The following is a 13095-nucleotide window of genomic DNA, read 5'->3' as shown; positions in this document are numbered from 1 at the left end:
ATGAAAATGATCGTTCTACTTGTCGTAAACAAATTGTCCAAGAAAAAGTGCAAAATCAAAATCTGAGATCAACTTCAGCTACAGAAAATGGATTATACAATTTAAGGAAAACAATAGTAATTTGTGTTTTCTGAAGTTGCAGACAGGAGCTGCCCCTGGACCTATGACCTTTTGGCCCACAGTGATGCAAACAGCAGGAAAGCTAAATTTATAAAACACACTTTCCACAGAGTAACGTCACCGAGTGCCTCAGAAAGAAGTGTTGCAAAATAAACAACCACAAAAAAAAACTGACAATAAATCGGAACATTTGGAGACGAAGGAAATCCCAGATTGAAAAGAGGCGAGTTGCTTTTAAAGGACGTCTACAGAGACAATGTGAACATCACGGTCAACAGCCGATGGTTAATCTGTTTCAGAAACACAGTATACGTCCTCTAATAGGGAAACGGGGGCCACATTATCCATGTACACAAACAGCAGGATGCATTGTGGGCAGGAGAATCTTTTCATTCTGGCTGTTTATTAGAAAATGTGATTGGATGCAGCGAGTCCTTGGATGCTGATAATAGGAAACACACACACACACGCGCACACACACACACACACACACACACACACACACACACAAACTACAAACACCTGATGAATATTTACCACACATATTTACTTTATAGGCCATTGAGCTGCAAATTCATTCAGAGGATCCATTATCGTGGTTGAAAAGGCAAAAACATCACCGACCCTTCTTCTTGGGCTCCCCCCCCACCCACCCACTGTGAATGAGCGAAAGCAGACATTGACTTGAGGAAGTGTAATAACGTGAAAGACAGACAACAGAGGTGGCTCTCTGTGTTTCCCGGGCAGGTTAAGCTGGGGACGGCTCATCCAAACGAGGGTCCTTGCCTTTGTTATTCATAGGCGGTTATTTGCCGGAGGACAGGCTTTAATTTTCCCTGCGGAACTCACTGTTGAGTTTGTCGCTGAGGATTAGGAAGCACATGGGAAACTGCAGGGATATTGCCGAAGCGAACAATGATATCAATCAAGTAGATGAATCGACCGACTTTAAAAATCAATATCGGGGTCGAGGGGAAACATCCGAATTAAACGGCAAAGATGATATTTTGCCTTCCGTCGCTCGGTAATGTTCTGTTTTGCGATTCAGCGTTACAGCATCCAAGTGATTTGATTCCGTGGGCATCCTCCTCCCGGTGTTTCCTTGGCAGGCTGTGGGTGGGAAGCAGCTGGCGGTGGGGTGAGTGCTCTCTGAATGCTGTCATTATCTCAAATATCAGATAATGCGGCTCCAGGAGAACACGAGTGGTTTATGGAAAGGAAAAAGTGGAAACAAACTTTTGTTTTTAAATAGATCATGCATTCATGTTCAGTAAAAAGAAAGGATTTAATATACACAACAAACTATTTGGTTGTTTGTTGGTTTTATTGCCAAACTATGGCTTAACTTTAACCGCCACACAATATAGTTGAGATAAAGGTTAATTTGTAACACGGGAAATTGAAAACAGTTCCAATGACTTCAGTGATTCCAAGTGATGGTTGAGACAATTTTTCAGTTGAAACTCTGAGTTTATAAACCTTGCCATGGGAGAAAACTCTTGGTTTTTCCATTCCAGGAACTGAAATGACTTTACCTGTGAGTCACGGTAACTCACTGTGTGAACTCATCTGCCTGCTGGAGCGTCTTCCTTTAACAAACCAGGAGTTTCTCTCCTCCGTCAGCTGCCTGAGCCTGAGGAAGCTGCTCTGACACGTGGCTGCATGTCCTCACTCATTCAGGAGACATCAGAGTCCATATCGGAGCACATTCATTTTACAGAACTTAATGTTGAGAGATTAAAGTATACGATTGGACATTAATTTGGTACCCAGGGGCCTATTTTTCGATCATGACCACTCTTAATATCAACCAGTCATCAGTGAGAGGACAGAGGACAGAGACAGAGCGATTTCTTTGTCATCATGTTCAGCTATCCTTGTACTGCAGATGGGAATGATAAACAATGGTATAAACATAATAAAAAGTGAGTGTATTATTTTTAAATAATGTAATAAACGCTGAATAGTCATTAAATGCCTCTGAGGAAGATTTTAAATTTCCCCAGTCACTTTTTATAGTGCAAATCATGAGGCTGGATCAGACCATAAGATCATGAGTCTATTATAAAGTCTTTAATGTTTCACGTATATTTTCATTTTCTGTTTCCAGCGGCACTTTATCCCGATGGAGTTACAGCTGAAAAAAACATACTTTTGAACATTTAATCTAACAAACAGTAAGATTTGTTAGAATGTGGTTTATAAAATAACTGTTTTAACTTATAGACTCTGATGTCTTTTTAAAGATGTCTTATTAAAGCTCTGATCTTTATTTAGCTGTTGGGAATCACTATTCTTTGACCACACACAAGTTAAAGAGTGAACACACTCCGAGTTGCTTGACCTCATATCAGCTGTACTTAAAAAAGAAAACTCAGAGTTCTCTGTTAGGTTGAGACTTTATTAAATCTTCTTCCTTAAACCAAACCCTGAACTCATTTCAGCCGTTAGTTTTCTGTTGTGTTAACAGATGCAGCCGAGGTATTTCAGGCTTAGCAAATACCGACTAGAACAGAATTGGAGAGAATAAAGCAGATTTATTGTTACACAGTATTTGAAATGTCCTGAGTTGCTGCTCCATTCTGAGTGTGTGACCTGACAGTCAACCCATTTACCCGGCCTGAATCCCAATGACTGCTGGAATCCCTTGGCGCTACTTGGCCCTGATTTGACCCCCCGCAAGTTTTTATCCGAGTCTTCGAGCAGCGTCTGGTAAATATGGAGGGTCACTGCAGGTGATGCAACATATGGGGCTCAGTCGGGGCGGCTAGGCAATGTCCTTGGGCAGTTTCCAAGCAACCGGGGGACTACACTAAAACTGAGTGAGAAATGCGGCTGTGCGTCATTTAATGGACGGGACGAGCGGGAAAGTACACGAGGGTAGGCGGAGAGCCAGACGGCTGCATACTTGATCGGGCACTTACGCTCAAATCCAGCTTGCAGCGGCATACACAAACACAAACGCACACACGTGGCCCCCGCGCGAACGTGCACAACCTATACCTTCACCACATAATCCTTTCAAAGACTCCGCCCGGGGCTCCCGCTCTCGCGCTCTTGACAAAGAGATCAGAAAGTTGCCAGAAAGTGACCGGCAATTTACTCCTTGGTTAAACACTTGGAAGCCAGGCAGCCGGCAGTGGATCCATCAGAGAGAAATAAACGCTGACAAAGACAGAGGCAGGAAAAGGGGAATCCATCTAAACCTCTTAGGCTCAAACAGCCTTCCTGTCTCACTCAGGGAGGTGGAAACCCCTGAGGTGTGTAATATGAAACAGAATGTTAATGTTAGAACTCTTCCCTTTGAACTCCTCTGTTGATATTAAAGTGCAGAGACGTGAGTCCCCTCTCTGTCTCACCTCATGTCCTCCGTCCTCCCAGTGTCGTTCTGTTCCTCCTCTATGGTCTCTGGTCACCTGACTGCCCCTTCCTTTATTTAAAGAGACACAGGGTAATATACATAAGTGACTGAATCTGTCTTTCATTCAAATGTTATAAACAGTAAAAACTACTCAGGATCAATAAAGCAATTTGACTGAAGGAGCCTGAAGTTGTTGAGGCTAGATGCTTTGTGCTGGACGTGAACACCAGGTTCTTGAGCAAAGGACACATTGATGGTGTTCATTTTCTCCAGAAGACGATAATTATCCAACTGAAGAAGCTGCTTGCCAGGAAAAAGGAAGCCATTTGACCTACATAGGAACCTCAACCCTGTAAACTCTGCAGAGGACGGGTCCGTCAGTGCCCACACTGACATTCAATTCTTACCGTGATCTAATTTCTTGAGTATCTTCAAATCCTTGATGTCTCAAAAAACTTTACGGCCTAATCTCAAAGGTTAGAACAAAAAAATCTGACATTCTTTTTCATCACTATTTGCCAAATGAACACTTAAAACAAATTGATCCAAAAGATTTTGAAATAAACAAACATGAGAGTATTGCTTAATACACCACAAGTTATTAGAACTTTTTAGTTTTTGAGTAATGCCCATTTTTCTCTGCTCCTTTGATGTCACTCTCTGGCACCACAATGCCTTATCAATATGTTTTGCACTGTGCGCAATAAGTGAGGATGGAGGGATGAAAAAGGCTGGGAAGTCTGTACTTGGCATCAGCCAACTTGCTTCATGAAGCATGTTTCAGACAATTTCTTTGGAACACTGAACATTGTATTTTGTGCAGCAGGAGGAGGCACAGTAGAACTACATATTGTTTCCAGTAGAACAAAAATCCAAGCTCAGTGAGATGAAAAATAGTAAATTTATCATCCTCAGCACAGAGTCTGTTGTGGTTTGGGTCAGTATGGTCCCACCTGTCTGCCATATGGGGCCTGTGGTGAACTTGGACTTGGATGCAGATGATTTACGCAGAGAATAGGATGCGTTTTCCTCAAAAGACACACAACAATGTATTTTAAAAACTGACCACAAGAGCTTTGTGAGTGTAGTTTCATTGTTTCAAAAGCTTTCTGCCAAACATATCACATATACTATTTTCTAAGTTGTCCAATATGCAAGTGAATGAGTCTGTGAATGGACTGGGGTTTAGAAATGCATAAATTATGAGATGCAGAAAACGATTGGATCTGCGGCATCCGTTGGTCCGAAGAATAGAAAAGAGGGAATAGAGAGAGAGAGAGAGAGAGAGAGAGAGAGAGGTAAAGAGGGTGATTATCTCTTCTGTGTAACACAGAGGATTGGACTCAAGATGAGCCGCTCCTCTGGCACAAATGTATCTATGTTGTCAGGTGTGCCTAGACGATTACCCACCATGCTGCGCTGCTCTGTGGCAATTCCCTCGGTGGGAGTCAAGTTCTCGAGCAAGACCAGAGCCGGGGAGAGAATGGCAGCCTATTACTCACAGCCCTGTCCTCATGTCCCCCTAACAGAGTCTGAAACTGACTCATGGCCGGCTCCTGTTATTCTCCTTTACGAGTCATCCGTGTCCATTTGTTTTGATGGCAATTGGAAGGCTCACTGCTATTATGCTGATGTATATGAGAGAGGCACAGAAGCGGAGGCCACGGACCTGTGGTCACTGCTGTTTACAGCTATCAAAACACTCATCATGCTGGAACTTTTCATCTAGATTATTAGATTAGGTTTATGGCCAATCAGTTATCCAGGTTCAATCTGCTCTATTTAGTTTGTCTTGCAGTTTGTGTACCTGCTTTAAAATACGTTGTAAGGCAGAAGGAGGTTTCAAGTAGAACTATAAAGAAACAGGTGATGAATTTGATTTGTCTTTGTCAGGAAATTCAGTAAGTAAGTGTGTTTAAATAAATAAAGGTTAAATGTCAAATAATTATTTTAATTCTGAATTGACTTGCATCAATTACTTTTTGCTTGATTTGGTGTGTAAAACATGTAGAAGCAAAATCACCTGTTTACAAAATCCAAGGTCAAACCATGAAATCTTCCTTATATATCAAATTAAATCAAGTCTGGATTTCATCCTTTATAAAGTACCAAACACGTTTTACCCTTCGCTCATCACTGACTGTCTTCAATAGGAGTTAACCATAGACCATTGGATTCTGGGACAGAGAGAGAGAGGGAGAGAGAGTGGAGTAGTGAAGCCTCGGGTGTCAGCGTCACGCTCGAATGTCCTGTTTGCCTCAAAGCTCTTGTATCTGTCTGTACAATCCCCCCTCAGGCCGTCCCAGTTGAAATGAAGATAATAATCTACAACCTTATTGATCCCTCTCCCTCGACACGCTCCATAGAGTCAGGTAGTGTTGATTCGCGGCGCCACAGGTGCTGGAGGAAACAGCCCGATTCCATTTCAACCTGCTGCTGGATAATACGATTCACATTTGTCATTTAAAGTACGTCCTTAGACGCGACTTGTTAGCAGAAAAAATAACTCCAATACCTTTGGCGAACACTTTTTGGACGAGATGGATAACGTTGCTAGGGGCCTATATCCCATTGGTCCCATGCCATGCACGATAAAAACAACTCCCTGGATTAACACGGGCCTCAGGACGGACCAGTCCGGCTTATTTACGTGTGAGATACATCCTGTATTCCCTGAATGCTTCAGCCATAAAGCTCATCGGTGTCTCGAGATGCGGAGGGGAGATCATTTCAGGAGCTTAAGGATCAAGCACTAATGAAAAAGCCGACGCCTCACGAACAAGTGAAAAGTGTGAGATAAACAACGTAAACAGGAGCAGAGCTTTGATTCAAAGTGGAGAAACACATGACAGAACCTCCCACCATCTCTTTTATTCCTGTTTATTTATACAACCTTCCCCACTCGGCGAAAACAAAGAGATGTCAGTCAAATCGAGGGAGGGAGGGAGAGAGGGGGAAGGAGAGTGTGTGTGTGTGGGGGGGATGGATGACTTTGACGAAACTCGACACTCAACAGAAGCCTTGTAACTCACAGGCTTGGTGAAAGCTCTGTGACAACGAAGAGATGAAATATAACTGAGGTGGCAGAAGTTTGTGAAGTGACCACACGCCGTCAGAACTCAAAGATACATTAGGAAGCTTTGTGCTACTTCCTCTATCTCTTAATATTAGTAGCAGAAGATGTTCTGTTCACTTTCGAGCAAGAATCTCGCGTTGAAAAAAACCAAATATAACTTAAGGATGTGATATGTCCCCCCCCCCACGTGTTTCCTGAGGTCATGACACGCACTCTTCAGGGCTCAACCGCTGCCACCGTTATCTCCGGCCTCTTGCTGTCACCGCTGTCCCACCGGGTTTCGATTCTTGTAGCGACTCACGTCTCAGGTGGGGCCGAACACGGGATCCGTGGGATTATCTTAACAATGCTAAAAGTGGGACATGAGGATTAGCTTTTGCCCTGTAATCCCAAAAGGATTTCCCGCTGTCATCAGCACCACTTCAAACCTGCAAATACATTTTCCCTGTGGAGCTTTTCTTGCTTAGTGACATATGATTGTGTGAGTAATATTAGCGTGCATCAGAATCCCTGCATTTGGGTAAATGAGTGTTAATTTACCTCCCATTTCTTCCATAAACATTGATAAACTTAACTGAAAACTTGTGTCTCAAATTAGTTTAACCCCCTGGTGACCATAACCCAAGTTGGTAAAGAAAGATAAGTAATCTTTTAGCTCAAGGGATCATCACCTTTCCCAAACTCAGCTTTAAGGTCTGGTCTTAAATTGGATTTATTTGTCTTTATATTCTAATATCCTCAAGACAATATCCTGGAGGTCACTGCCAATATTCTAATGAAACCAATAAACGTCCTGTTTCCTGTCCGATCCAACCTCATCATTACGTCATGTGCTTTTTTTTTAAGGATCACGACCACTGCTGCTTGTATGATGGACCTGAGAAGATATCCACTGGATGAGCAGAACTGCACGCTTGAGATCGAGAGTTGTGAGTAAATCTTTTCTTCATCAGTCACATCATATTAAAGTTGATTTAGTAGCAGTGCTGAATTATATATATTTCTTAACCCACTGTATTATTTTTTGTTTGATACATAGTTGTTCACCTTTACCCAGTTTGACACGGCCTCTGCTTTGATGTGTGTGTGAGTGTGTGACACTCGGCCTTCACAGGGTCCCGACAATTTGAACTTTGCTGTTGTGCAAGGATTTACCCAGGATTGTAATATTTTCATCGTAATCCTTCCCATCCAATTTGCAGTATTTCCCCTGGTGAAGGGAGAGACCCTCTTTCCCTGTGAATATATATATATACGCCCAGCTGAGTTTGCTTTTCTACACAAAATGACAATAGTACACAGATCATATATTTATAAATATATATATTTAAAAATATAAATAGAGGGAATTAAAATGGAACTTATTTATAGCACTTGTAGTTTTTGCTATTTTGAAGAAGAAATTGTACTTTCTTGATTCTTGTTGTTCTGGGTTTGCACCCTCATGGTTGAATGCACTTATTGGAAATAGCTTTGGATAAAAGTGTCGGCTAAATATAAAAATAAAATGTAAAAGGTACATTGCTGGTTAATCTCACCCCAGTTTGGTGTAGATGACAAACACAGGATAGCCCACATTAAATTAGCTACTTGTCATAGCTCAGCGTCCCCCCCCCCACGCCGTCACTGGTGCTGGGATCTACTTTGTGTAACGTGCACTGCCCCTGGTGCTGGAATGATGGAGAGAGAGTAAATGCTGTCAAACACTCACAGCTAGACGACCACAATTTAATGCCAGTACTTAACAAGGGAGGGGGGAGGGGGGGATCCTGTGGTTTGTGTGAAACCACTAAGATGACTATAATTTAACAACATATACTTGAATCTCCAGTAAATTTCAGTTTAAGATCAACTTATATAAAAAAGACGACAAACCTACAGTAGATTCATTTGATATATTCTACAAATATATTCGTAGAACTTGAGGTAAAATGTTCGTATTTCTTTTATTCAAAATTTGCTTATTAAAACTACACTACTGAGGCATATTGATCAGAGAAGCGGACATGACTGATTCAAACTTTAAAGCCCCAAATCTTGCTGCCCGTTGCTCACACACTAGCATCAGAAGTCAGCTCGATAACTGTGACTGCAGCCAGATGTGTGTAATGTGTAGAGGTGGCTGAAGGGCGTTTTGTAAAACCTGTGCCACTGAGCTGCTGCGCGGCCTGCAGTCGGTGGGGAACTGGAGCGTGAGGTGCAAGGGAGGTGGTTGAGGAACTTTTGCGAAATGAAGAACACAACAGAGAAAGTTTGAGTGGGGAAGTTCAGCAGAGGCCTGATGGTTGGATCAATGTGTTTGTATCAACAGAAAATGCCTTTGTAATAGAATTACTGTGTAAAATAATACCTCGGTACTTTCATGATCAGATTCTCCAGTGATTTTCTCTCTGCTCTAAATGTGAGAGGAGAACTTTCTATGTAAGAGTCTTATGTAACTCGCAGCTCTACTTTTCACAGAGGTCATTAGTATAATATACGATAAATACAAAAATTTAAACCACACTGTAATGTGGGAAGGTCATTTTTCTTGGTACATGATGCACCCATTAGACCCAGCTGCCCACTGGGGGATTCATTGGGGATTATAGAATTTGAGGCAAAAAGTTTGTTGATATCAAAAACTAAATACAAATGTACACTATGGCCTACAAAGAAACTCAGACTATAGTCTAAAATTTACTTTTAATTGACATTCTTTTGGCAGAACATCCCTAAAACTCTTCAATCTTACGTTTTGACCCTTGATGGTCAGTCAACATAAAGTAACCTCCAGAAAGCAGAGGGAGTCCATTGGCCATGACTATTATTATGGAGAAACCACATTTTGTCCATCACATGTATGGGAAGAAAAACCAGGGCTTCTTCCCTTGGGCCTCGTTTTCTGCCTCTCATATTTATAAACACCAATCCTGCACATGAGGTGACAGAATAGGGAGACAGCAGTAAAGTATTGAAGCAGCAGTAGGCCCATTCTATTGTTGACAGGGTGACCTTCATGCTGCCACTATACACGACGCTCCTCACTTGTCATCTGGAGTTTTCTCTGAGTTGAGGGAGCAGCTATAGCGAGGATGCCTTAATCGAATCTACACCTAACTGGGGATCTGGTGTGTCTCTGGAAAGATGGTGCAGAGCTTGTAACTGCAAATGTTCCCTTCACACTGTGCCACTCAAAGTACTTGTTTGGACATATAGTGCAGGGAGCGGTGGTGGGAGGCAGAGAGGGACAATGGCTGCTCACAAACGAGTGCACCTCACGACACAGCTCATCAGCGACCCGAGCGCACATTCCCCTCTTTTTATTTGGTGACCGGCCTTTTCCCATTAAGTTTAAAACACACTTGCTGGGGAGAAGCAGCTGTGGCTGTGGGGCTGGCTGGCTGTGTGTGTGTATGTGTGTGCTAGATTCGGAGAATGTGTGTGTGCCTCTTGGAGAAGCAGTATGAGTAGGATCTCTGTTGGTTGGAACTCTTGTTGATCTAGTGTTGCCTTCAGTGTCTCCACTCTTTGGTGGAGATGGTAGATTTTCATGCGGCCGTGTTCTTCCCCTTCTCTGAATCCCTGAGTGGGGCCTGCACCTCCTCACTCGTCGGCTCTCTGATCGCTCCCTCCTTACTTCCTCTGTTAACACTCCACCCCTCCCTTTCTCTCCCCTCACTCATTTGCGAGTGTCATTATCTCATACTCAGCTCTCTGTTCATCGGTTGGCTTGTTTCCAATGAGTTAGATTATTCTAATATCCCCAGTATTGAGCCGCCGCCTGTGATTTAATACGATTTGACAGGTTGAATAAAACATCCAGGAACTTCCATTCATGGATCAGGCCTCTCTCCCTTCAAGCTGACCTTTTGTAATTATTTCCGGCAAAAGTTATAAATCGCTGACCCTGGTTTCATTACTAACTTTTAATCGCATAATAACAAGCTGTGTATGGTGTCAGCATGGTTATTTTTATGTCAAGAGAGACAGTCACCATATGGATTTTTTAATTCTACAAGAAACTTAAAAATATAAATTAGTCATTTGGAAATTTTCTTATCCCTTAATCTGCAAAATCCTTCCAGAAACAAAACCAAAACTACTCAGGCCACACAGGAAACTATAGCATGAAATATATTTATTAACTATAATGGTTTTTCCATTATAAACGTAAACTCACCTTCACCATAAAGGTATCAGATGCTTATGTGGGTCAATTCAGGGCTAATGACATTGTATGTGCGATGCCACAACCCATTTCTAGAGCAGTAGATTTAAATAATATGATGAGGGAAGCAGCGCCAATCACAAGTCTGAAAAGATGGTGACATTTAACATGAGTATTTATTAAACCAATGGGCAGCCACGGTATCGAAGTCCCGCAGATACACAAGTTTGATCTGTCATGATTTGTCACCCCGTTTTTTATAGCTTGTGATAATATTGTCTCCCATCCATTAATATGGAGTAGGCAGGGTTTACGACCTATACTGCAGCCAGTCACCAGGGGGCCGTCAAGACGTTTTGACCTCTCTGTTGCGCAGCCGTCACGTCGTCCATCTCGATAAGCAGTCAATGATTGGCACATTCCCGAGAAGCAATTTATCTCCTCCCACATCTCAACAGTGCTGTCCCTCACGGTGAAGAGGATCTACCGATACAGACCTGCCTCCTCTAACCCTGATGGAGCAGAACAGCAACAGCAGAACAGTGAAGCCCGGAGGACGTGGCCCCCTCAACAGCCCATAACCCTGTGCTACACCAGAAATGAATTATTAACAAAGAGCAGCCGCGTGAAAATAAGGGACCCGAGGGCTTCCTTGATGGAAATAAATGAATTAGAAAGTCTGTAATATTATCATGGGTCCAGAGGCCCGAGGTGCGGGTTCAACGGTTAACAAGCTCCTGCTCTGTTATTTGTATAAGCTGACTCATAAATTCACCACGAATTAACTTGAACACTGGACTGAAAATATTGATTACATAAAGTAAAACTGTTAATCTTGGGAAATGTGGACCATTGTGAGACGTGGCCTGAAGCTGAACACAGCAAGGAGGATGTTTAAAAACAGGCGGTGCGGTCGATACCGAACCTAAAAGTTCTCCCTCCTAATTCAGCTTTTTCATCTCGTCTCATTCCAGGTTCATCACGTAGTTTAGCCGCTTCCCCGCGACTCTGAATTCAGTGTTGCTTTATCTATAAACATAAACCATAACTGGAGTAGATAGTGGTGATAAGAATGACTCCGTAGAAATGAAAACTGTATAAGATAGAATAAAAAAAATAAATTCCTCGTTCATGAGATATTTGTGCCACTGTTACTCCAAGGTCTTCATGGCACAAATACACCGCGGCTGTTTGCAGGCTTGTTTTTATCATGAGGCAAAGTTAACTTGACTTTAATGAGACACTAAACCCGGCGCTCACGTCCAGAACAAAGGGAAAGGGTCGGGTTCGTAACCTTTCAAGCGTGGCCCTGTCAACCCGCATTTGTTTTGCTGTAACTTGCTCAGCATCGCTACGATGTAATGCGTAATTCAGGGCTGTAGCGTAGTAGGCCACACGCCGTCTTTTACCTCAGAGCAAGGAAATACCATTCGCTGCATTATTAAAGCAGGTTAAGCCTGTGACGTTGTGGGTCAGTGTTACAGTAAAGCTGTTTACTATGTACATTAAACACACCGCTGTGCTGTAGCTCCACCTCCACAGGAAGCTGATTCAAGGGCTGCATAAGTACCAGCTGTGCATCTTTTCAATAAATCATAACAGGAGTAGGGGTCACTGAGCTGTTGAATAGTGAATACTACACAAGACCTTCTCTGTCCCGATTGTATGTGTGGCTTGAGGTGGATCTTCTGGAGACACCGAATTCCGGGAGTTTAAGTGAAGCTGAAACACAAGTTAGGACAAACCTGCAGCCATCGATTTTCATATTCACATCCTCTGCGGTCGTCAAAACCGATGTTTATTCAGGGGAGTGTTATTTCACACAGTGGCTCAGCACTCACCATGAAACCATCATTCCATTACGCCACCTTTACCCGCTAATGGCTATATTTTCTGCACCAGCGATCCACATCATATGGACAGAGCCCACTTCCGCTCTCCGTCCCTCTCCCGCTATCTCTTCCCATCGCAGCCCACTTTCAGAAACTGCACACCTCCTCTGGGGTGTGAACGGTCTCCACACTCGGGCTCGCGCGGCTTATTTATTTATCTTTATCTTCAGATGTTCCGTCCCTGCCCAGGCAGCCGCGGCTCGCTGTGTACCGCCAAAGGTTTGAAGACATTTTTTTTTTTAATTGGACACCGGGAATAACATTAAAGTCGCTTTGAAATGCAAGGAATCAAAAATTCATCACAGTCATATTTAAGAGTGGAGCAGGCGCTTGTTCGGGGGGGGGGGGGTTGTTGATTTGATGTGGGTGTGAGTGGATTTTTGTGTGCCTTCCGGTAAGATTGACCTGTGTATTAGACACACAAATAGAGTTTTGTATATCACAAGTTTTATTTTTCACACGCATTCCCAGGGGGTTCTTTTAAGCTAAAGTTGGC

General features: G+C 42.9%; 1 protein-coding gene across 1 annotated transcript in view; it reads left to right on the top strand.

Moving 5' to 3' along the window:
* Positions 1–13095, top strand: part of LOC133970181 (gamma-aminobutyric acid receptor subunit beta-2-like) — a 54769-nt gene that overhangs the window by 27023 nt on the left and 14651 nt on the right. Inside the window, exon 5 of the mRNA XM_062407050.1 lies at positions 7404–7486. Within this exon, the coding sequence (XP_062263034.1) occupies positions 7404–7486 (83 nt within the window). The remainder of the gene's footprint in view (positions 1–7403; positions 7487–13095) is intronic.

The sequence above is a fragment of the Platichthys flesus genome, chromosome 15 (genome assembly GCF_949316205.1).
Source record: "Platichthys flesus chromosome 15, fPlaFle2.1, whole genome shotgun sequence".
NCBI lineage: Eukaryota > Metazoa > Chordata > Actinopteri > Pleuronectiformes > Pleuronectidae > Platichthys > Platichthys flesus.
The sequence above is the reverse complement of the archived record's forward strand: the minus strand, read 5'-3'. Positions and strand labels throughout refer to the sequence as shown.